Here is a 23,926-nt window from a genome sequence, read left to right on the forward strand (position 1 = left end):
GGACTTTTTTACTTGATTTAGTGTCAGGAATATGCTGTTGCAATGGTATTTCAATTATTGAAAAATTTTGTGTATGTAAATTTTATGTGTTGCAATATTGGAACACTTTTACAACAGCATATTCCTGAGACTAAATCAAGTAAAAAAGTCCTATACTACTTTTCCCTCCGACAAACAGTTATCGAGAGATTATAAGCTAAACATTGAAAAAGTTATAAATTTTCTCTTGAATATCTCAAAAAGTATTAGGCAAATCAAAAAATGTTTCAGACAAAAGTTGTTCATATTAATTAGTAGAATAAAATAGTATAATAAACAATAAGGAGTTCCATTAAAAAAAATGATGGCGACCTCTATATAACTATAAAAAATTAATTTTTTTCGAAAATTTATTTTACCATTATATAGCCCTTTTAAAACCGTATAACTTTTGTCTGAAACATATTTTTCTAAAGTGCATAGTTTATGAGATATTAGGGTGTATCCAGGCTTTTGGCCCACCCTGTATATGCTTTTTAACTATCAGAGGTAAGCTACCTGACACTTGGAAAAACCGACTTTTAGTAATTTTTCAGAAACCCTTCTATTAAGTTTCAAGTGTAAGAATCGCGGACATTTTACTGTTTCATAGCTGTCTCAGAGCTATTGCAGAAACATTTTGCAATATTTATGAAACGTTTCAATCTATCACATGAAATATTTTTGAAATATTTCTGAAAAGTTTTTGTGCTGTATGGGTGGTGTCAATGACGATGCCATTTTTATCGATAGTCGACACGATCGTGAAAACCGGTCAATACTCGACAGTCACAAGCGCCTCCTCCCTGTGCCGCCTAGTCATCCGTGGTAAACGTTATACATATGTTACATACATATACGTATCTGTGCAAATCGCCTCGTGGGAGGATACCTACGCTTTATCACGAGGAAAATCTGATCTGTCTGGTTGCTAATTTGCGTTGATTATCGTAAGACATTCGTATACGTACAATACATAGTTTACCCACACAGCACATGTAGATACTGAGAAAATTCTAAGAATATCACAACAGCTGAGTCTTTTCCCAGCAAACACAAAGTAACAGTTACATAACTGTATGTTAAAATTTCCTACTCAACAATATAACTGTTACATAACACACGTGTTATATAACAGTTATATTGTTGAGTAGGAAATTTTAACTTACAGTTATATAACTGTTACTTTGTGTTTGCTGGGTTCCGTCTCGATTCTTATAGCCGTCGATCACGACCAGCGTCAATACGTGGTTTCGGCATTTAACAATCGCTATTGCGAATCCTTCAGTCTAATCGTTTGAAAGTTTTTCGATCGATCTGCATGCGATTTGGATTGCGCTCCGTATACAGTCTTTCCGCACGCGCACTCACACAATTTGCTTCACCTACACAATACATATTCGTTATTAGTATACCGATACATTTTTCTTTCGCAAAAAATAATTTTTGTGCGAGACGCTTCGATGATGCCGTGACAGGAAATAATTCCACATCAATCAAATTTCATTTGTTTTATCTCGCCCCACGCTTAGATGATGCTTAGATAAGTGCCAAACGCATCCTCTTGACAGCTCACTGCTTCCGTCTAAAGGACAACGCCGATTGGATTAGCTTTACTCGATATTTACTGCTTCGTTGAGCATTGTAGAAAAAAATGATTCAGGATTTTTCGACTCAATTTGTAGTCAGGAATAACGCTATATTATTAGTGGGCGCTATTTAATTAACACCCTGTAGACGTTAATAAATTTGTGATAAATGTATAATTATTAGACATTTTATTGCTTTTTATGCATTTATGTTAATAGAAGGCATCAAGTTAACTAAAGCCAACGACACACGATACTATTTTTTTATTGGATTGAATTCTTTACGAGAGGCAATCAGAATTTAGCCTTAAGTCACCTGATCTAAAACTCTGCATCCTTATTGGTCCTCATAAGCAATCCAGTAAAAAAATATAGTATCGTGCGCTGTTGGCGCCGCTCACGATTAAGGCTGACAACTTTCTTAATATTTCGAATTGGGATAAATCGCTTTGGGATAATGTTTTTGAAGAGTAAACTTCAAGATTCTACAAAAAAAATTTGATAATTTTTTGAGCCGTCACACTGGGAAGACCCCTTAAATTATAAGATATTAATGATTAGTTTCCTATAGGTTGCAGGAAAATGGCGGATGACCGTTTGGATATAATAATATTTGGTGCCACTGGATACACTGGAAAATATGTAGTGAAGAATGTGACACATATGTGCAAAGAACAGAAAATGAAGTTTGGTGTCTCTGGTCGCAGACAGAAAGCTCTGGAAACGGTTGTTAAAGAATTCGCTTCAGATATTGGTACATTTTTAAGACTTGGAGTTAATTATTCCAAAAGACAGGGAGCAACTTTATTTGTCATTAACTTTTATACTACATGTATGTTTTTTTAGAGAATGTACCTATTATTCTGGCTGACGTAAAAGATGAGGAATCTCTCAAGAAAATGACAAAGCAAGCAAGAGTACTCATTAATTGTTGTGGTCCATATACACTTTATGGAGAACCAGTTGTTAAAGCGTGCATTGCTACTCGCACTCATTATGTGGATGTCACTGGTGAAGAACAGGTAAGTTCACTATACATCTGCAACAGTACAATAACAGTTGATTGATAATTTCAATATTTTACAGTTTATGGTGGAAATGCAATTGGAATATAACGAGGCAGCTAAAGAAGCTGGAATTTACGTAGTGAGTGCTTGCGGCTTTGAATGTGTTCCCAGTGATTTGGGAATCGTTTTCACACAGGAGAAATTTGGAGGAGAAGTCAATGATGTTGAAGTATACATGAAGATGTGGTCAACCAGCACTGACAACAAAGGTCCGTATTTGAATTATGGAACTTGGGAGTCCGCAATATATATTCTGGCTTATGCAGACAAATTACAAAAATTACGCAACAAATTGTATCCTACCAAACTACCTGAACTCACGCCGAAATTAAAATCAAGGTATATATACATATATGTCTGAACATTACGTGTACAATTATAAATTGTGATTTGTGAATCTAAAAAAAGAAGAAACGGTGATTATACTGTTGATAAACAGCATTACTAATTCTAATGATATGTAGTTTTTGAAAAACGACCTACACTGGCCAATGTATTTATTTAAAAAACAAACTACGTTTCGGTCCCGGATTCGGACCCTTTTTTTTAATAAAAACATTGACCAGTGTAGGTCGTTTTTTAAAAACTACATCATTGGTTTTATATTACCGGCGACGTTAAATCTATTTGTGAGTTATTAATAATTCTGTTCATTGCCAGAAGTATAGTGCATCAAAGTGATGTTTCTAAAGGATGGTCTGTACCCCTTTGGTACAATCCCGATCGACCACTAGCTCTTCGTACACAGCGATTCTTCTATGAGAATTACAAAGAGAGGCCTGCGCAAGTTCAATATTATGGTACGATTGGGTTAGTATATATCGATAAAAAAGTCATAAATGTTGAGAAATGGTGTAATTTTTGCTAACGTACGTTTATTATTAGATCTTTCTTTAACTTGATGATGTTGGCCATTGGCGGACTAATATTATTGCTCATGGCACACATAGCGTGCGGCCGTAAGTTACTTTTGAAAGTATGTATCGAAATATTTGCGATTGTTAAAATTATTTAGATAATATAGGATAATTGAACGTGATATTTGCAGTACCCGTCTTTATTCACATTCGGTTTAATCACTCACGAAAATCCGGATCCGGAACTGTGGAAATCGACGCAATTTTCTGTGACGATCAAAGCCCGTGGATGGACCGAAAAGTTGGCCGAACCTACCGACAAACACACGAATCCACCTAATAAGACAGTAATCACCAGAGTTTCCGGTGTGTCTCCTGCATACGAAGCGACCAGTGTTATGGCGATCTTATCAGCAATAACAATCCTTAACGAGGCTGGCAAAATGCCTGACAAGTGAGTTAGTCATTAATAATTTTTGCGTTTACTCTACAGTAATTTCTGGAATATTTCGCAGCTTTCGAATTTTTAATATAAGAAAGTAAAACACAATAATATATTTACATGTTAAACTTCAGCTTTATTTTCATGTTATTGTGTTTTTACAGCGGAGGCGTGCTCACTCCCGGTGCTGCATTTGGTAAAACATCTCTGGTTGAGCAACTGAATAAGCATAATATTAAATTCGAGGTGATATCGTCTACCGTGAAATAGAGACAAATACAAAAGTTCTCTGCAATTTTCGCCGACAGGATCCTTTTTAATACACTTTATTATTTGACTTTGATACTACCAGTTTTACAAATTGATGGGTGGAGGTGGGTGGAGATTCTGCTGCATACATGTTTCAAGATATTTAAAAAATAAATCATTTAGAAGATATACATGTATTGATGTATGTATGTATACATATGCATACATCATGGACGTTGGAAATATACAACGGAGCTTAAAAAGTACTCTTTATCGTTGCGTTGAGTTGGTTCTGAAAGGTGAGGGGAATCTACGTCGCAGTCATCTTGGTGCCGGATATTTAGTGTCTATTATCACATCGTGAGGCGACAGGCTTGTTTTCTACTGTTGTACCGGTGCAGTAAGCTAGAATGAGAAAAATATACTTGTCTTACTCAAATTTATTGCACTAGTTCAACATTCTAGTAACAGAAAACAAGCCTATTATACGGCGAACTAATTGTAAGACCATTTTTCCAATTTCAGGTATTAATTTTCGATAAACATTAACGTCATGATTATTCTATATATATGAATGTTTATTCGATATGTATATGTACGATTGTTTAAGCCATTATATATTTACCTAAGCAAAAATGTCGAGGCTGTAATAGTTTTTAAGTAATAACTAATACAGCACGCGTGTCTAAAAGGCATCCTTAAGCGACTTCTTTAAGTCGTCTTTTAGACATACATAAAGACGACTTAAAGACGTCTGAAAGTTGCCTTTTTATACTGTATGGGAAGCGATTATATTTCACAAATAATATGGCGTGACATTTCGCAGTGGCATGCATTCAAAAAGCAAGACGTATTTGTGAGGACACAGATTACTTATAACATTAAGAGATATGTATAGTTCATATTTTTAAATATTCGGAGCCAATAATTGTCAAGTTATTCGGAGCCAATGATTGTAAAGTTATTCGAACGACAATAGTAATTCCTCGTCTAACGATTTCCATTTGTGCGATAACGTTTCAAACGCAACGAGAACGGCAGCAATTAAAGGTATACGTCGGTCCAAATAGGCGCGCTCGAACGCCCCTCTCTCCAGCGCTGCTTCCTCCAGCGAGTACGTATCAACGACGATGCCATTTTAGTCGATGGTCGACACGGTTGTCGAAACACATGGACACTCGATAGTCACAAGCGCCTGCTGCCAGTGCCGTCTAGTCACACCCGGTAAACGTATGTACGTATCTTCGCAAATCGCCACGTGGGAGGACACCTACACTTTATCACGAGGAAAATCTGATCTGTCTTGTTGCTAATTTGCGTTGATTATTGTGAGACATTGATATACGTACATAGTTTATATTTTGTATGATGTATGTTACACAGTTTATACCTAATGTAGCACTTGAACTATGATACTCTTTTTTCTCTGAAGATACGCCGACATTACGTGTCAAAGAATTGCACGCAATTGCCGATTGCGATACAAAATGCAACCAAAAATAGATATACATACATATACCAATTATATATATAATATATATTATATATTATATATATATATATGTATATGTATGTGCGTGTGTGTGTAATTGCTTATAATTTATAATGTCACTTACGCAGTTATTAATCATTATATCATATATAATCATCATAATAAACGTATGTTTCGTGGGCAAGGTTTATAATATTCATGCAAGATAAATTAAACGTACAGCTGGCTATAAACATTATTTAGTAACTTGTTTCCACTGCTTACTTTAGCGTACTTATTTAATTTTATAATAGAGACGTTAATGAATTTGTGATAAATGTATAGATATTAGATATTTCTTTACTTTTTATAAATTTATGTTAATAGAAGGCATTGAGTTAACTAAAGCCAACGGCACACGACACTAATTTTCCTATTGGATTGGAGAAAAGAAATAGTATCGTGTGCCGTTGGCTTAAGTTATAAGATATTAATGATTTTAGTTTGCTATAGATTGCGGGAAAATGGCGAATGACCGTTTGGATATCATAATATTTGGTGCCACTGGATATACTGGAAAACATGTAGTGAAGAATGTGACACATATGTGCAAAGAACAGAAAATGAAGTTTGGTGTCGCTGGTCGCAGACAGGAAGCACTGGAAACGGTTGTTAAAGAATTCACTTCAGATATTGGTACATTTACGACTTGGAGTTAATTATTCCAAAAGACAGGGAGCAACTTTATTTGTCATTAACTTTTATACTACATGTATGTTTTTTTAGAGAATGTACCTATTATTCTGGCTGACGTAAAAGATGAGGAATCTCTCAAGAAAATGACAGAGCGAGCAAGAGTACTCATTAATTGTTGTGGTCCATATAGACTTTATGGAGAGCCAGTTGTTAAAGCGTGCATTGCTACTCGCACTCATTATGTGGATGTCACTGGTGAAGAACAGGTAAGTTCACTATACATCTGCAACAGTACAATAACAGTTGATTGATAATTTCAATATTTTACAGTTTATGGTGGAAATGCAATTGGAATATAACGAGGCAGCTAAAGAAGCTGGAATTTACGTAGTGAGTGCTTGTGGCTTTGACTGTGTTCCTTGTGATTTGGGAATCGTTTTCACGCAGGAGAAATTTGGAGGAGAAGTCAATGATGTTGAAGTATACATGAAGATGTGGTCAACCAACACTGATAACAAAGGCCCATATATAAATTATGGAACTTGGGAAACTTTAATATATAGTATGGCTCATAGAAACGAGTTACAAGAATTACGCAACAAATTGTTTCCTACCAAACTGCCTGAATTCACGCCGAAATTAAAATCAAGGTGTATATATATATATATACATACATAAACATTACGTGTACAATTATAAATCATATTTTGTCAGCTTTTTCAAATGCTTAGAAATTATTCAAATCTTATACGTTGTCTAAAAAACAAGGAGAAATAATGATTTTACTGATGAACAGCATTAAAAATTCTGTTTATTGCCAGAGGTATGGTGCACCAAAGTGATGTTTCTGAAGGATGGTCTGTACCGTTTCGGAGTAGCGATCGTCCACTAGTTCTTCGTACACAGCGATTTTTGTATGAGAAATACAAAGAGAGGCCTGCGCAAGTTCAAGTTTATGCTACGTTTACGTTAGTTCATGTCGATAAAAATGTCACAAATGTTGAAAAGTAATTTATCCTAATGCACGTGTATTATAGGTCTCTCTTTGGCATGTTGATGCTTTTCATTGTTGGGATGATGTTGTCTCTTTTGGCTCCCATAGCGTGCGGTCGTAAGTTACTTTTGAAAGTATGTATCGAAATATTTTGCGATAGTTAAAATTATTTAGACAATATAGGATAATTGAACGTGATATTTGCAGTACCCGTCTTTATTCACATTCGGTTTTATCACTCACGAAAATCCGGATCCGGAACTGTGGAAATCGATGCACTTTTCTGTGACGATCAAAGCCCGTGGATGGACCGAAAAGTTGGCCGAACCTACCGACAAACACATGAATCCACCTAATAAGACATTAATCGCCAAAGTTTCTGGTGTTTCTGCTGCATACGAAGCGACGAGTATTATGGCGATCTTATCAGCAATAACAATCCTTAACGAGGCTGGCAAAATGCCTGACAAGTGAGTTAATCATTAATAATTTTTGTGTTTACTCTACAGTAATTTCTTGTATATTTCGCAGCTTTTGAATTTTTAATATAAGAAATTAAAACACAATAATATATTTACATGTTAAACTTCAGCTTTATTTTCGTGTTATTGTGTTTTTCACAGCGGAGGCGTGCTCACTCCCGGTGCTGCATTTGGTAAAACATCTCTGATCGAGCAAATGAATAAGCATAATATTAAATTCGAGGTGATATCGTGTACTGTAAAATAGAGACAAATACAAAAGTTCTATGCAATTTTCCCGACAGGATTCTTTTTAATACACTTTATTATTTGACAACTAGGGAGGTCCCAGGTTCGAATCCTGGCTGGGGTAATATTTTTCGCAATAAGAATTTAATTGCCAGATATGGTCGATAAAAATCACTGATGTTGTTAATTACTGCTGGCGACTTTTAAGAGTATTCTTACTAGTTGTTTATTATTTGACTTTGATACTAACAGTTTTACAATTTGTTGGATCTATAGTGGTTCTGCTATACACATGTTTCAAGATATTTTAAAAATAAATCATTTATAAGATATACATGTATTGATGTATGTATGTATACATATGTACACACCATAGACTAGGGTTGGGAAGTAACGCGTTACTTGTAAGGCCGTTACTTTTTTCGGTAACGATCGTTACAAATTTTCTCTTGAATATCTCAAAAACTGTTAGGCAAATCGCAAAAGTGTTTCAGACAAAAGTTTTTCATATAAATTAGTAGAATAAGTTAGTATAATAAACAATTATGGGTTCCATTAAAAAAATTGAAGGTGACCTTCATGTGACATTCAAGCAACTGTTCAAGGTCAAATTAATAATACCATCTTGTGTCTCCCTGGACCATAAACCTTTTGTCTGAAACATTTTTCTCTAAAATGCTCTGTTTCCGAAATAAAAGGGGTATACGGCTGGTCTCACACACCCTGTATAAAGTTACATTTTGTTTAACTATTTTACTTGTATAACTATTAGGACTTAACTACAACATGTGTTTGTGTATACAGTGGCATGCATTAAAAAAGTAAGACGTATTTGTGAGGACACTGACCACTTATAACAATAACAGATATGTATAGTTTATATTTTTAAATATTCGGAGTCAATAATTGTCAAGTTATTCGAGCGACAACAGGAGTTTCTCATCTAATGATTCGCATTTGCGCGATAACGTTTCAAACGCAACGAGAGCGGCAGCGATTAAAAGTGTGTGTCTGTCCAATAATAGGCGCGCTCGAACGCCCCTCTCTCCAGCGCTGGTTCCTCCAGCGAATTCGTATCAACGATGATGCCATTTTCGTCGATGATCGACATGGCTGTGAAATCGCATCATCACTCGACTGCTACCAGTGCCGCCTAGTCATACCAGGTAAACGTATGTACGTATCTTCGCAAATCGCCTCGTGGGAGGATACCTACTCTTTATCACAAGAAAGATTTGATCTGTCTGGTTGCTAATTTGCGTTGATTATCGTGAGACATTGATATACGTACATAGTTTATATTTTGCATGATGTATGTTACACAGTTTATATCTAATGTAGTACTTGAACTATGATCTTCTATTTTCCTCTGCCGATACGCCGATATTACGTGTCATAGAATTGCACGCAATTGCCAATTGCAATACAAAAATGCAACCGAAAATAGATATACATATATATATATCAATCACATATATATATATATATATATATATATATGTGTGTGTGTGTGTGTGTGTGTGTATAACTGTTTATAATTTATAATGTCACTTACGCAGTTATTAACTATTATATAATAAACGTATGTTTCGTGGGCAAGGTTTATAATATTCATGCAAGATAAATTAAACGTACAGCTGGCTTTAGTTATAAGATTATAATGATTTTAGTTTGCATATAGATTGCGGGAAAATGGCGAATGACCGTTTGGATATAGTAATATTTGGTGCCACTGGATATACTGGAAAACATGTAGTGAAGAGTGTGACACATATGCGCAAAGAACAGAAAATGAAGTTTGGCGTCGCTGGTCGCAGACAGGAAGCACTGGAAGCGGTTGTTAAAGAATTCGCTTCAGATATTGGTACATTTACGACTTGGAGTTAATTATTCCAAAAGACAGGGAGCAACTTTATTTGTTATTAACTTTCATACTACATGTATATTTTTTTAGAGAATGTACCTATTCTTGTGGCTGACGTAAAAGATGAGGAATCTCTCAAGAAAATGACAGAGCAAGCAAGAGTACTCATTAATTGTTGTGGTCCATATAGACTTTATGGAGAGCCAGTTGTTAAAGCATGCATTGCTACTCGCACTCATTATGTGGATGTCACTGCTGAAGAACAGGTAAGTTCAATATACATCTGCAACAGTACAATAACAGTTGATTGATAATTTCAATATTTTACAGTTTATGATGGAAATGCAATTGAAATATAGCGAGGCAGCTAAAGAAGCTGGAATTTATGTAGTGAGTGCTTGCGGATTTGATTGTATTCCTAGTGATTTGGGAATCCTTTTCACTCAGGAAAAATTTGGAGGAGAAGTCAACGATGTTGAAGTATACATAAAGATGTTAACTATCACTGATAACAAAGGTCCGTATTTGAATTATGCAACTTGGGAGTCTGCAATATTATATTTTGTGTCTCGTACAAACGAATTACAAGAATTACGCAACAAATTGTTTCCTACCAAACTGCCTGAATTCACGCCGAAATTGAAATCAAGGTATGTATATATCTAAACATTACGTGTACAATTATAAATCATTTTGTCAGAGCTTTTTCAAATACTTAGAAATTATTCAAATCTTATACGTTGTCTAAAAAACAAGAAGAAATAATGATTTTACTGATAAACAGCATTTAAAATTCTGTTTATTGCCAGAGGTATGGTGCACCAAAGTGATGTTTCTGAAGGATGGTCTGTACCGTTACAGAGTTGCGATCGTTCACTAGCTCTTCGTACACAGCGATTTTTGTATGAGAAGTACAAAGAGAGGCCTGCGCAAGTTCAAGTTTATACTACCATTACGTTAGTTTACGTCGATAAAAATGTCACAAATGTTGAAAAGTAATTTCTCCTAATGCACGTTTATTATTAGGTCTCTCTTTGGCTTGTTGATGCTCTTCATTTTTGGGATAATGCTGTCTCTTTTGGCTCCCATAGCGTGCGGTCGTAAGTTACTTTTGAAAGTACGTATCGAAATATTTGCGATTGTTAAAATTATTTAGACAATGTAGGATAATTGAACGTGATATTTGCAGTACCCGTCTTTATTCACATTCGGTTTTATCACTCACGAAAATCCGGATCCGGAACTGTGGAAATCGATGCCATTTTCTGTGACGATCAAAGCCCGTGGATGGACCGAAAAGTTGGCCGAACCTACCGACAAACACATAAATCCACCTAATAAGACAGTAATCACCAAAGTTTCTGGTGTTTCTGCTCCATACGAAGCGGCGAGTATTATGGCGATCTTATCAGCAATAACAATCCTTAACGAGGCTGGCAAAATGCCTGACAAGTGAGTTAGTCATTAATAATTTTTGCGTTTACTCTACAGTAATTTCTGGAATATTTCGCAGCTTTCGAATTTTTAATATAAGAAAGTAAAACACAATAATATATTTACATGTTAAACTTCAGCTTTATTTTCACGTTATTGTGTTTTTACAGCGGAGGCGTGCTCACTCCCGGTGCTGCATTTGGTAAAACATCTCTGGTCGAGCAACTGAATAAGCATAATATTAAATTCGAGATGATATCGTCTACCGTAAAATAGAGATATAATTCTCGTTGACAATATTTTCTTTTTGATACGCTTTATATTTACGTGTGATTATGATATTAATATTTTTGTGATTTAACATAAACTTCGTACTTCATACATATTTATTTCACTATACATATTTCAAGATAAAATCTGAATGTTGTAAAGTTATTAGAGTTTAATAAAGATTACTTACGTGTCGAAAAGTGAGAGAAAGATTTATGTCAAAACTATATTAAATACAATGTTGAATTAAATATGTTTTAGCATTACTTGAGTTGTTTAATGTATACATATGATTTAATTTAATATTGTTACACGTATAGTAAACTTCATAATTAATTCTTTTTACTAATTAAAAGTCGTTGGTTGCTTCGTAATATAACAAACAAACGTTTAAGATAGTGTTAATTGTATATTTTGTATAATTAAAAATTCTTTAAATTTTAGTAATACCTATATTCTTTTCATTCTTTTTAAAGGTTGAATTCAAATATCTTATGTAATCTTTCATTTTTATACATGATTCAACATTAATATCAATTTACAGTTTTGGCAGTTATATCTTCTACAATCTACAGTTATCTACTTGTATATCTGTTCCTTATGTAACATGTGTAACAATAGTATTCCTAATTTATATATTATGTGTCTATTCATTAGTTAAACACGCAATCTTATTTTTACCAACAAAAATACAGGTACTTGAAGATCGTTGATAAAACGAAAAACTATATTGGAAAAACGAAGCAACGAAGAAGTGAAAAAGAGAAAAAAATATGTTCACGATGTTTCAGAGGAAAAAAAGCAACGTGTTGTATACGAATTGCGTGCGTAATTACGCATTTTTCCCTGGGTAACTTTGCTGTGCTGTACGCGTCATTCACGAGAAAGGCAAACCAAATTACAGTTTTAATAAATATGTCAGAATCGTCTAGCCAGCCTGTTAATTCAACGTGTCTATACTCTACGTCCGGAGGGGATTCCGTTTACGTAAAATTCCTCCGCGATGGAAAATCACTCGATTTTTGCCGATCGCCGACGACGATCGCATAGATTAGATGTGCGACACGTCGCTCATTTTGCGATTACTCTCGCACGAGATATATAATTTATTCGACTTTGCACTTCCGCGGAAGGTCGTGCTTGTCGTAAAAAAAAACCGTATTTAACGCGTGTCGTTTTATCCGCTCTACCGTAAAGCGCGGTTTCACGATACTCCCTTTTTCCTTAGACCCGAAATCGAACGAAGAGGGAGACCTGCAACTTCCGAGGACGATGCAGTATCAAATTTACACGTCGAGTGTTTTTTATTCTTCAGAATTAATTGTGGCGTTGTTTCTTACTTGTCGCGAACGCATTTATAAATTTAAAAATCTCACGAATAAGAAGAGAAATTGAATAGAGCGGCCTATGGGACTGGAACATTGAACTTTTTTAAGGTATATCTTTAATTATTCGAAAAGAAATAGAAAGTGTCGAATTAAAACAATAAACGCGTGCTTCTCTAAGTAGGGAGTAGAAGGATGAAGATATTACATATTTATGCAAGGTATTTTTAAACTGAAGGACGATACGTTAATAATTATTATCAAGAGTTAGAACTGTCGTTATAATTGTGGTAGTTTAATTCATGAAGAAAAATTCCACTCGTGGAAAAATGTTAAATTTACAAGGAAGAGATCCGCAAGTTCCTTCGTGTTACTCGCTTCTGTGAGGAATGTCCGCGTAGGAAACCTGCCGCGAAGAATCCGAGTTGCTCCGCTATGAATTCTCATACGCTGAATGGCAAAAAGACGCAGGTATGCACGGACAAAAAGTATCGAGGCCGGCTCCGGTAATGCGCGTTTTCACTATCGAGGGTGAGAACAATCCTTTGACGCGATATTATCCGGCCTTGTGTCTAACCAAGTATGACGGTGAAGCGCACTTGTGCAGGAATCGTATATCAGTCTTCGCGCATTGAATCAGATTTTCCGGCTCGTCTTGGCGCTGCCCTCGGTGCACACGGGATGTAACGTAAGATGTGAGTTTCATGAAAATTTTCACTCGAGCGACGTATCTGTTTCTTCTCGATATAGAGAGATAACTATCAACAAATATCAAATGTCGAGAGACCTTAATGCGAGTTTAAGACACGTCTTAGACCATTTATAATTCGCGCAAGATTATAAATAGAATTGCGTCTTGATTTCTGACGTGGTTTATAGATTGTCTAAAGTGGGCTTAATATTATCCTTCGCTAGATAAAGATAAATCTGTCTCTCGAAGGAAATGGTAACTAAATTAAGTGTCAGTGAATGATAAAAGGTCGCTTATAATGTGTACTAAGTTTTGCACGTTAATATTATCTTGTAACTTATAATTTCGTTTATTGCGAGCTCATCTCAACAGCAATACTTTGTTCGCGATTATAGCTGCTATAATTTTCGCACAGTTTAAACGGAAAAAGGACATTGTCGTATTTTGCAGATATTTTTCCTACGAGAAAGAGAACGATATAGAAATTTTTTAGCCCGAGAGATAGGGAGTGTACAGACGTAATCCTTTACGTATGTCGCAAGGGTTGAAAATAAGATATCGAGGAGACGAGCGTGGCCTAAACGTATATGCCTTTTTCTCTTGAGGAAAAGGCGCCGCTCTGCATATAAGAACCGGTTGTTTGACGTCGGGATTCACCATGACGTAGATACTTTCCGGCTCTCTCGCGAAGCCTATTTACCCTATTCCTGTTTCTCTTATTTCCCTCTTTGGCTCGAGTGCACAGGAGATACTCCGGGCACTACCGACTGCGTGCATATACGTCACTCGGATGAAACGGTATTTGCTCCGTCATCTAATCGTTACATCTCGACTCGAATAAGTATCACCGTAAATGCTATTTAACCAAAGGTCTCCCACGTAGCGAAACTCGCGCGGTTCTCTCTTTATCATCTCGAGTATGACCGGCGTGTATTAGACAGGCACCGTGATTGACACATGTCAAAAATATAGATAGGGCGTGCACATCGTACGTTTAATTATTTTGCATTTAGTTCGTATTTTATATACATATACACGAATCTCATCTCGTATACCCTAGCGGAAAAAATTTCTATAACTACAAAAAGTGACTTAAAATAGAAATTTGTTGTGACTTTTATGTCTTCGTTAAAACATATATTTTTTTGTAAAAATATCTACGAAATAGTACCACAAGTTACAATGTTCTCAAATCAAGAAATTATTGCAAGCAGTATTTCATGCAAATGTACAATTTTGTAAAAATTAGTACAACTTTGTTAGTACAAAAAATTTGAGAAACGGCAAAATCTTAAAGAATTAAAACATCTGCTTACTTGTAGAATATTACAAAAATTAACAAAGTGTTCCAATTCCAGCACTTTCGTGCTGATTTTCTATAACGCTTTTTAAATTTACGTAGAATTTCTTAGATTCTGGCAGTTGTATTTAAGTTTTTTGTAGAATTTTGTAGAACTATCTCTGGCAGGGTACTACCAATTGTTATACGAACGGCTTACAGATAAGTTTCCCCAATGTTTTGTAGATACTTCCTTGAAAAGGACCACAATCCGGATGGTCGAAACGTTGGAATAAATTGTTAAAGTAAACCACCTTAGCCAGTTTAATTTAGTTTAACGTCATCAAACAATTTTTTTTCCTGTTTTTAATCAATTGGCGACAATAATATTCTTCTTGTTTTATATATATATATATAGTATATATATATATATATTTACTACATTATCTTACATTAAAGGAGAGCACGAAGTCGATCATTTTGCTACGCCCGTTGCACATTCTTCGTTTCTCACATTTTGCATACATCTCGGATATTGTATAAATTATCAATGGAATCTTAATTGCAGGAATCTAATCTCGGGCTAGACTAGAATCTGACACAGTAAAAAATAAAATGTTAACGTTAACATTTTTCTCACGTCCCAAAAAGTCCGCACTAAATTTTAAGTTGAAACAACATTCATCGTGCGTTTTACTTTTTCACAAATTACAAATGTTAATTGATTAACACTATACTTCACATTTATGTTTATGTTCTTTTAACCTTAAGTGTGCGATGTAATAAAAACAGGATAAGTAAACTGTACGAATAGTTAAAATAATTTTTAAGAAATGTCGCTATTACATGTTTTGCTTGATCTTGTGAAGTAGTTGTGTCAACAGAACTCAAAGTGATATTCAATTTTTTACTGACATACATAAAGTGTCAAGTTATTATGTAACATAAATATAACACATAACAATGTTACGAAAATAATAACGTATCCTGTTTTATGTTAATTTCACGTTGAAATAATTGAATCTTGGTAACTCAAGAAAATTGTAACATTTTAACACACGATTTTTTTACTGTGTATCTTTTTAAAAGTGTTCCTAAAGATAAATTTTATGCCATTGTATTCTCATGCATGCACAGACGCAGAATTATTTTAACAAAGCTTTTAACTGTCTGGATAATTCATATCATTCTCCGGTGACAAACGCAGGAAAGAATGTCGAGTTAACATTTCAGTGGTGGTCGCGCATGTCCCTCGTAGAAAGAAATCAGGTGGAAATCCCGGATTCAATTCCCTAAAGATTTTTCTGATTATACCTCAAGCTGACATGAAAGAAGCTGGGGTTTCCCTGCCGACGAAACGAGATAGCCTAATATCATTGGGCGCCTCCACGTAAGAATTCATAGAGTTACTCACAAAAAGTCCTCGTTTCCTCTTCCGATTTGTATCAATCGATTAAGCAATCCCTTGCGGAATCAATAAGAATTGTCAACCAATTATTTAATCAATTCGCTAATTATGAAATTTTATTATTATATCTTTATATTAGGCTGTGGCAATTATAATATATCGTCGCATATTCCTCCAAAAACCTACTCGAGTTCGAGACCACGGACGGATTATTGTTTAATGTTTCGGGACACGGACGTATACAGACACAACGGCCCGAATAGAAAAACAGACAAATAGAAGAACAGGAAAATAAACTCGAGACGGTTGGTAATTATTAAACAAATTTGAAGCGCTCGAGGAGAGTCCCGAAAGGCACGATGCCCCTTGCACCCTGCCGGAAATAATTCTACAAAATTCTACAAAAAAAATTAAATATACTGCCAGATTCTAAGAAATTCTACGTAAATTTTAAAAGTGTTATAAAAGTCAACATGGAAATGCTAGAGTTGAAACACTTCGTTAATTGTTGTAATATTCTACAAGTAAGCAGATGTTTTAATTCTTTAGGATTTTGCTTTCTCAAATTTTTTAAACTAGCAAAGTTGTACTAATTTTGACAAAATTGTACATATGAAACACTATTTGCAATAATTTCTTGATTTGAGAACATTGTAATTTGTGGTATTTCGTAGATATTTTTACAAAAAAAAATTAATGTTTCAACGAAGATATAAAAATTTCTATTTTAAATCAATTTTTGTAGTTATTTATAGAAATTTTTCCGCTAGGAAGATGACGGATTCCGAAAAACAAGATCTGCCAGAAGCGGATTCGACTTGCGGACGCGTTGACGATTGTGACTCGCGATATTTAAAAAGGAACGTGTAATACTGAGAACGAATCACGACACGTGTGTCTTAAACTTGTAATCGACCCTCTGACTCAATTCGATAAAATTTTCCCGCTCGCCCGACGCGCCCAAAAGGTTTCCCAGATAGCAATGCATTTAAACGACGCCATAAAGATATTTTTAAGATACGCGCATGTCTAAAAGACAACTTAATGCCGTCTTAAAGAAGTCTTTTAGACAAGCACGCGATCTGGATTTTTTAAGAATTTAACGTTACAATAATGTTTTATAACATTTACGCGAAGTTTCTGATAGAATAGATGGGAAAAACGTTTTGGGTAAATGCAAAATACACAAAGGCAAAAGATGGCGAAAATCCGAGGGACTACACACAGAAAAATATATACTACCTGTAAGTAAATATTATTTGTTCCAAGTATTTGATAAGTTTATATATCCACAAATCTATCATCATAATGTCGTCGCAAGTGTTATATTTACTCAAAACATATTCTGGTTCTTAATAAGTCTAGTACTTGAAACAAGAATATATAGAATTGTTTGAAGCAAAACAATTTTGTTTCTTCTGATTTTATTAAAAGAAGCATACGGAATTCTTCAATAAGTTTTATAATTTTCTTCGAAGAAGAATAAATTCTTTCTTTGAGTATAAGATGGCAAGCTTTTCTAAGACTAGTAACAAGTATATCTTAAAACTATTATTAAGAAAATATTCTTTGTTGAAGCAAACTATTACTTAAACGGAATAAAATAAACTGAGCAATTACTTTTCTTGACTGTACAATAATATTTTTCTGTGTGTAGAGAGCATAATTCTATTCTGTTATCTCAGATGCATTCGAATCTCCAGGATCAGGCGGTGCTGAGTCTTATTACAATTTCCGTATTGTCAACCACAAGTGCGATGTATAAGGGAGGAAAGAGCACGAGATGTTAAGAAACCCTGTCGGAAATAATTCTACAAAATTCTACAAAAAAAATAAAATACATTGCCAGAATCTAAGAGATTCTACATAAATTGAAAAAGTGTTATAAAAATCAACATGAAAATGCTAGGATTGAAACAATTTTGTTAATTTTTGTAATATTCTACAAGTAAGCAGATGTTTCAATTCTTTAAGATTTAGTTTTTCAAATTTTTAAAACTAGCAAAGTTTTGTACTAATTTTTACAAAATTGTACATTTTTATGAAATACCACTTGCAATAACTTCTCGACTTGAGAACATTGTAACTTGTGGTACTATTTCGTAGATATTTTTACAAAAAGAAAGAAATGTTTCAATGAAGACATAAAAATTTCTACAAATTTCTATTTCAAGTCAATTTTCTGTAGTTATTTATAGAAATGTTTTCCGCTAGGGTTTTCTGCCGAAAATAATTCTACAAAATTCTACAAAAAATAAAATACATTGCCAGAATCTAAGAGATTCTACATAAATTGAAAAAGTGTTATAAAAATCAACATGAAAATGCTAGGATTGGAACACTTTCGTTAATTTTTGTAATATTCTACAAGTAAGCAGATGTTTTAATTCTTTAAGATTTTGTTTTTCAAATTTTTAAAACTAGCAAAGTTTTGTACTAATTTTTACAAAATTGTACATTTTTATGAAATACCACTTGCAATAACTTCTCGACTTGAGAACATTGTAACTTGTGGTACTATTTCGTAGATATTTCTACACAAAAAAAGAAATGTTTCAACGAAGACATAAAAATTTCTACAAATTTCTATTTCAAGTCAATTTTCTGTAGTTATTTATAGAAATGTTTTCCGCTAGGGTTTTCTGCCGAAAATAATTCTACAAAATTCTACAAAAAAATCAAATATACTGCCAGAATCTAAGAGATTCTACGTAAATTGAAAAAGTGTTATAAAAATCAACATGAAAATGCTAGGATTGTAACACTTTTGTTAATTTTTGTAATGTTCTACAAGTAAGCAGATGTTTTAATTCTTTAAGATTTTGTTTTTCAAATTTTTAAAACTAGCAAAGTTTTGTACTAATTTTTACAAAATTGTACATTTTTATGAAATACCACTTGCAATAACTTCTCGACTTGAGAACATTGTAACTTGTGGTACTATTTCGTAGATATTTTTACAAAAAGAAAGAAATGTTTCAACGAAGACATAAAAATTTCTACAAATTTCTATTTCAAGTCAATTTTCTGTAGTTATTTATAGAAATGTTTTCCGCTAGGGTTTTCTACCGAAAATAATTCTACAAAATTCTACAATAAAATCAAATATACTGCCAGAATCTAAGAGATTCTACATAAATTGAAAAAGTGTTATAAAAATCAACATGAAAATGCTAGGATTGGAACACTTTTGTTAATTTTTGTAATGTTCTACAAGTAAGCAGATGTTTTAATTCTTTAAGATTTTGTTTTTCAAATTTTTAAAACTAGCAAAGTTTTGTACTAATTTTTACAAAATTATAGAAATTTTTCCGCTGGGGAACTCGGCAATATAAACCGAGATTCTCAATTACTTCGATGCGATTCTCGATAATATTCCAATGACTTGATATCCACGGATATTCTAATGGCTTGCTGCAACGTCCAGACGCACCGCACTCCGGCACGCGTTTCCGTATCAAAGAGGAGGCGAAAATCATCCCTCTCTCTCTCTCCCCCACAATCTCCGCCACGAGGTGGTCTCGCGGCTCTTTGTGATACAGTAGCAGTAGCGGTCGGAGGGAGAGACAGAGGGAGAGAGAGAGAGAGACACGGAGGCCGCGCGCATATATACAGAAGGACTCGCGGGTGACGTTCGCTCTCGCCGCCGATACCACCGTCGCTCGGTCCACGCTCGGCTCAGTCGCGCTCCGCCTGCCCTGAGAATCGTCCGCGTCGCGGCTCCTCCGCGTATCCGTCGTTCGTCGCACGCGGTGCCGGTGCTTCTCTCCCAGCACCGTCTCTCTCCACCCGTCCTGCTCCGCACGTGCCGTCCTCGCGTGCGTCACGCGTGCGGGCCCTCGCCGGCGCGCAGCTTCCGAAATTCTCCTCGCTCTCGTCCTCGGGACCAAGTAAGTTCGATTATTTTTATTCGGCCCGAATTCCGTTCCGTCGCATTTAAATCCTGTGCTTTTCGTGCGCGTGACGCGGAGTTAAAGTTCTCGACACGACAAATGTTAAATGTCAAGCGGTTACTGCGAGTGATGTCTAGCGAAGAGGGAGGGAGCCTCTTTGGTGATTCAATGGCTATGTTACGCTTTGTCGGATGAAAAGACCCAGGTAGCCAGCTGACGTCGCTTGTCGTCATTTTGACGTCGAAATTATCAGAAATGTCACAAGTGACGTCAGCTGGCTACCTGGGGAGGAATTGAAGTCGAATTGAAATACACAATACAAATACCCAAGGATCGTAAAATTCTACAAACTTAATTTCTGTCCTAATCGACAAATGAACAGGTCCGCTATCGTTGTGATTAAAGTATAAAACTGACCCTTGTACAACTAATAAATCAACGCGTAAGACGTTACTTGTTATTTACGGTATAATAGATAATACTGTTGCTTAACGTTGAAATAACTATCTTTAAGGGGATGCTGGAGTGATTCTGCACTTTTGCACCTTTCTATCAGTTCGCGGAAACACTTGTGTAATATACAAATGAAATGACTTACGTGTACAGATCGAAAGCAGCTTGCCATTCCGGCCAAATGAAAGAACAATATGGCATCACTGAAACTAAGTTTGTAAGTCTAATAAGAAACAATAGTGAGCAACACACACGTACAGTACATGTGGTATGTGTGTCGCTCGCTGTTAATTTTTATTAGACTTACAAACTTAGTTTCAGTGACGCCATATTGTTCTTTCATTTAACCGGAATAGCGAGCTGCTTTCGATCTGTACGCGTGAGCCATTTAATTTGTATATTGCACAAGTGTCTCCGCGAAACAGACAGTTTTAAGCGCGAAAGGTGCAAAAGTGCAGAATCACTCCAGCATCCCCTTAAATTCGGATGCGTTCAAATAATCTTGTCGACGTCGTTTCACATTTAAAGACTTTTCTAGACGACAATCCTAAACTGTTCCCGAGAGCCTCCCTGATCTTTCCGAGTCGGGACCAAGTGCCGAGGATCGAACGCCCGAGAGATCGTCAACCATGAACGGGGTGTCGAACCAGTGCGCGAAGCTGAAGATGTACGATGGCGAGGACGACAACCCGATAATGATCAAGAAGCCCGTGCCGCTGAGAGCGTGGAGCGACAACATCGAGGAAACCGACCTGGACGTTCCCGGCACGCCGAGAACACCGCGCACGTCCACGACGAAAGGTACCCCGCGGTTCGAGCTACCTGGCAAATTTTCAGAAATAATCGCGCAGAAAAATTTTATTCCATCAGACCGATCCAGTTTGAAATGTGCGCGTGGTTTCGTTCCGATGCAATTCGCCGAATGTAAATTCGCTGATTTTTGCCGATCATAGCGCATCTGTTTCTTTTTTTTTTTTTAGAATTACGGAAGGTACTTGAGCGCGAAATTGACAGGCGAGTTATTATAATTGCTGTAATGAAGCGTATCGCAATCACCGCATCCGTGCCGAGTGTTGGTTTCGTGTTTTTCGAGCCGATCGATAGGCATAAACACAGACTACGTAATTCTCGCTCGTATCTCCTCGTCGTAACGCGTCAGGCACAAATCATGGACTTTACGAAATTCCGCTGATACTTACGCACTTGCGGACAACTTCCAAGATATAGTACTGCGAGTTTTCAACAATTATATCGTTATTTTTTTATCGGTTAATTTTCTACGATATTTCAAGAAACATTAATGCGCATGGGTAGTCAGTGACTGTCTAATGAGCACCTTACGAGCTTCTCATTAGAGAAACGTCATTTCAAAAAACGTCATTTCAAAAAAAGATATCCTCGGATTAATCGCAAAAATAAAAGCTGTTTCTATTTTTCTAAACGCTCTCGCATTAGCCGCTATATATTTTTCTTTCACGGATACCAAACTTCATCTACTTCGGAATTGATGGGTTATTGTGGTTGTAACGTAATATCAAATACGGAATTCTATTTCGTGAATCTCTTTCACGGTATCGGCACGCGCCAAATTTTGGCGAACGGCCGTCGACTATTAAGTACATCGCGGTGATCGTGAGATACATGTAATAAGCAAGTATGGGCACATCGTCGGGATACAGTTATGGCGATGTGCAACGTATAACTGTAACTTGCAAAAATGTGACACGCGGCGATATCAGAAAGATTCGAGACAAACGGCGCGGCCATAAGTCGCTAAAACTTCACCGTGACGATAAAAGGGTCGGCCATGATTTCGACGGCCTCGTGAGAAATCATCCCTTAACTGTAAGAACAATTCGATATCGCGTTACAGCTCTCTTTTTAAAGAGCCCGATTGAACGGAGAGACGATTGTGGCTAATTATGTCGCATTTAGTCGATTCAGTTTACGAGAAATTAATCGTGGAAATAGTTTTGGACGCGAAAGAAAGGGGTACGTTTCGATCTTCACGACAATCAAAACACTATCTCTCGCTTGCGAACCGAACTTTCGAAATGGCGGATATTATGAATATTTTATTGCGTTACAGCATACAAAAGAAAGTGATTATTACTGTCGCGGCGTAATCGTCGCTGCTACTGCGTATCAAATGTGGAAACGAACAGGTTTCCCCGCTATTAATATCTGCAAATGTCGAATTACCTTCCACGCTGGAAATTAGCGGGATCGGATAATGGAATTGATACTCTTTCGATGTCGTATCGAACAGATTTTCCACGTCGCCTCTAATGGCCGCTTTGTAGTCGGCACTGGATTCGATTACGCGACACGGTTCATTAGGAAGAGACGGGCTAACTAAGTTCCCAACGTGAACACGCGCTTCTCTCGTCGTCGTCGTCGTCGTCGTCGTCTTAGAGAAGCCGATCGCTCGCGGGTCCGTGAATAATATTGCACGCGAAACCTTGAATCTGTTTTGCCGTGCACTTTCTACGCACCGTTTACGCACGCGAAATGGAAACGCACACTATTTTAATCGCGCACGCCACTTTGTTCTCGCACGACGGAACTTAATTTTCTTAAGGGGCTCGCCGAGGGAGAGCGGTCGTCGTATGCGCGCGCGAAATTCTTATCACTCGTAATCGCGCTGTTAATTAACTCGTAATTTTTAAGGAACGGGGCGCGCCAAGCCGGGAATGACACGCGCGAGACCGCGAAACGATAAACTTTGCAGGCTATTGTGAAAATCGATTGAATCGGTCATTGAATCCCCGGTGACTAATGAAATGTCAACAGTTACGCAAAAGCTGAGCCGGCCGACGCGAGTCTCCGCGAGATTTGCTCCGACGATCTCTGAAGGTCTCAGACTCGCAGTAATCGTGAAAAACGGAGAATTCGTCGCTCGAAGATACGCCATCGTCGAATTCGTCGTCCGTACGTGTGAAATAAATCATGTTTTCCCCTCCCGGGAAAAAAATTGAACAAATCTCATTATACAGGGTGTTCCAGGAGAAAAGGTTAATATTCTGGAAGGGACATATGTTCATATGAACATGTTTGCTTAAAATGACCGATACTATCACCTCCCAGAATATGGACCTTTCTTCCCGGGACACCCTGTATATGTCTCAATCATGTAATATTTAATTATATCCCGTGGGATCCGAATCTAAAAATCATCAGATCTTCAGAGATTTGATACTTTCCTTGAATGTTCGA

The 23,926-nt window shown here is 36.2% G+C and overlaps 4 protein-coding genes across 14 annotated transcripts in view; all 4 read left to right on the plus strand.

Moving 5' to 3' along the window:
- Positions 1–727: 727 nt before the first annotated feature.
- LOC105559307 (saccharopine dehydrogenase-like oxidoreductase) lies at positions 728–4,488 on the plus strand. Of its 3 annotated transcripts, none has more exons than XM_012007499.1 (8): positions 728–846; positions 2,179–2,361; positions 2,454–2,629; positions 2,694–3,013; positions 3,335–3,484; positions 3,560–3,650; positions 3,723–3,985; positions 4,138–4,488. In XM_012007499.1, the coding sequence occupies exons 1-8, from the start codon at positions 747–749 to the stop codon at positions 4,241–4,243; spliced, it is 1,389 nt and encodes a 462-aa protein (XP_011862889.1). In that variant the 5' UTR covers positions 728–746; the 3' UTR covers positions 4,244–4,488. The 3 variants fall into 3 exon arrangements, with proteins under 3 accessions (XP_011862889.1, XP_011862891.1, XP_011862890.1); XM_012007501.1 differs by having other exon boundaries at positions 834–852; XM_012007500.1 differs by lacking the exon at positions 728–846 and adding an exon at positions 853–968.
- Positions 4,489–5,377: 889 nt separating this feature from the next.
- LOC105559306 (saccharopine dehydrogenase-like oxidoreductase) lies at positions 5,378–8,143 on the plus strand. 2 transcript variants are annotated; one of them, XM_012007498.1, is made up of 8 exons: positions 5,378–5,456; positions 6,207–6,389; positions 6,480–6,655; positions 6,720–7,039; positions 7,211–7,357; positions 7,427–7,517; positions 7,591–7,853; positions 8,007–8,143. In XM_012007498.1, the coding sequence occupies exons 2-8, from the start codon at positions 6,218–6,220 to the stop codon at positions 8,110–8,112; spliced, it is 1,275 nt and encodes a 424-aa protein (XP_011862888.1). In that variant the 5' UTR covers positions 5,378–5,456; positions 6,207–6,217; the 3' UTR covers positions 8,113–8,143. The 2 variants fall into 2 exon arrangements, with proteins under 2 accessions (XP_011862888.1, XP_011862887.1); XM_012007497.1 differs by having other exon boundaries at positions 5,408–5,550.
- A 627-nt stretch (positions 8,144–8,770) lies between these two features.
- Positions 8,771–12,104, plus strand: LOC105559305 (saccharopine dehydrogenase-like oxidoreductase). 6 transcript variants are annotated; one of them, XM_012007491.1, is made up of 8 exons: positions 8,771–9,259; positions 9,775–9,957; positions 10,048–10,223; positions 10,288–10,607; positions 10,767–10,913; positions 10,984–11,074; positions 11,147–11,409; positions 11,562–12,104. In XM_012007491.1, the coding sequence occupies exons 1-8, from the start codon at positions 9,040–9,042 to the stop codon at positions 11,665–11,667; spliced, it is 1,506 nt and encodes a 501-aa protein (XP_011862881.1). In that variant the 5' UTR covers positions 8,771–9,039; the 3' UTR covers positions 11,668–12,104. The 6 variants fall into 6 exon arrangements, with proteins under 6 accessions (XP_011862881.1, XP_011862880.1, XP_011862885.1 ...); XM_012007490.1 differs by having other exon boundaries at positions 9,163–9,269; positions 9,764–9,957; XM_012007495.1 differs by having other exon boundaries at positions 9,180–9,269.
- A 7,811-nt stretch (positions 12,105–19,915) lies between these two features.
- LOC105559308 (GTP cyclohydrolase 1) overlaps positions 19,916–23,926 on the plus strand; it is a 17,033-nt gene continuing 13,022 nt past the window's right edge. The window contains exons 1-2 of one of the 3 annotated variants that reach the window (XM_012007504.1): positions 19,916–20,254; positions 21,249–21,511. In XM_012007504.1, the coding sequence (XP_011862894.1) occupies positions 21,340–21,511 (172 nt within the window). In that variant the 5' untranslated portion in view covers positions 19,916–20,254; positions 21,249–21,339. Of the gene's footprint in view, positions 20,255–21,238; positions 21,512–23,926 lie in introns of all 3 variants that reach the window. The other 2 variants (XM_012007503.1, XM_012007502.1) reach the window with 2 other exon arrangements.

This window comes from Vollenhovia emeryi, unplaced genomic scaffold, assembly GCF_000949405.1.
Source record: "Vollenhovia emeryi isolate VEMERY1.0 unplaced genomic scaffold, V.emery_V1.0 DF939281.1, whole genome shotgun sequence".
Lineage (NCBI taxonomy): Eukaryota > Metazoa > Arthropoda > Insecta > Hymenoptera > Formicidae > Vollenhovia > Vollenhovia emeryi.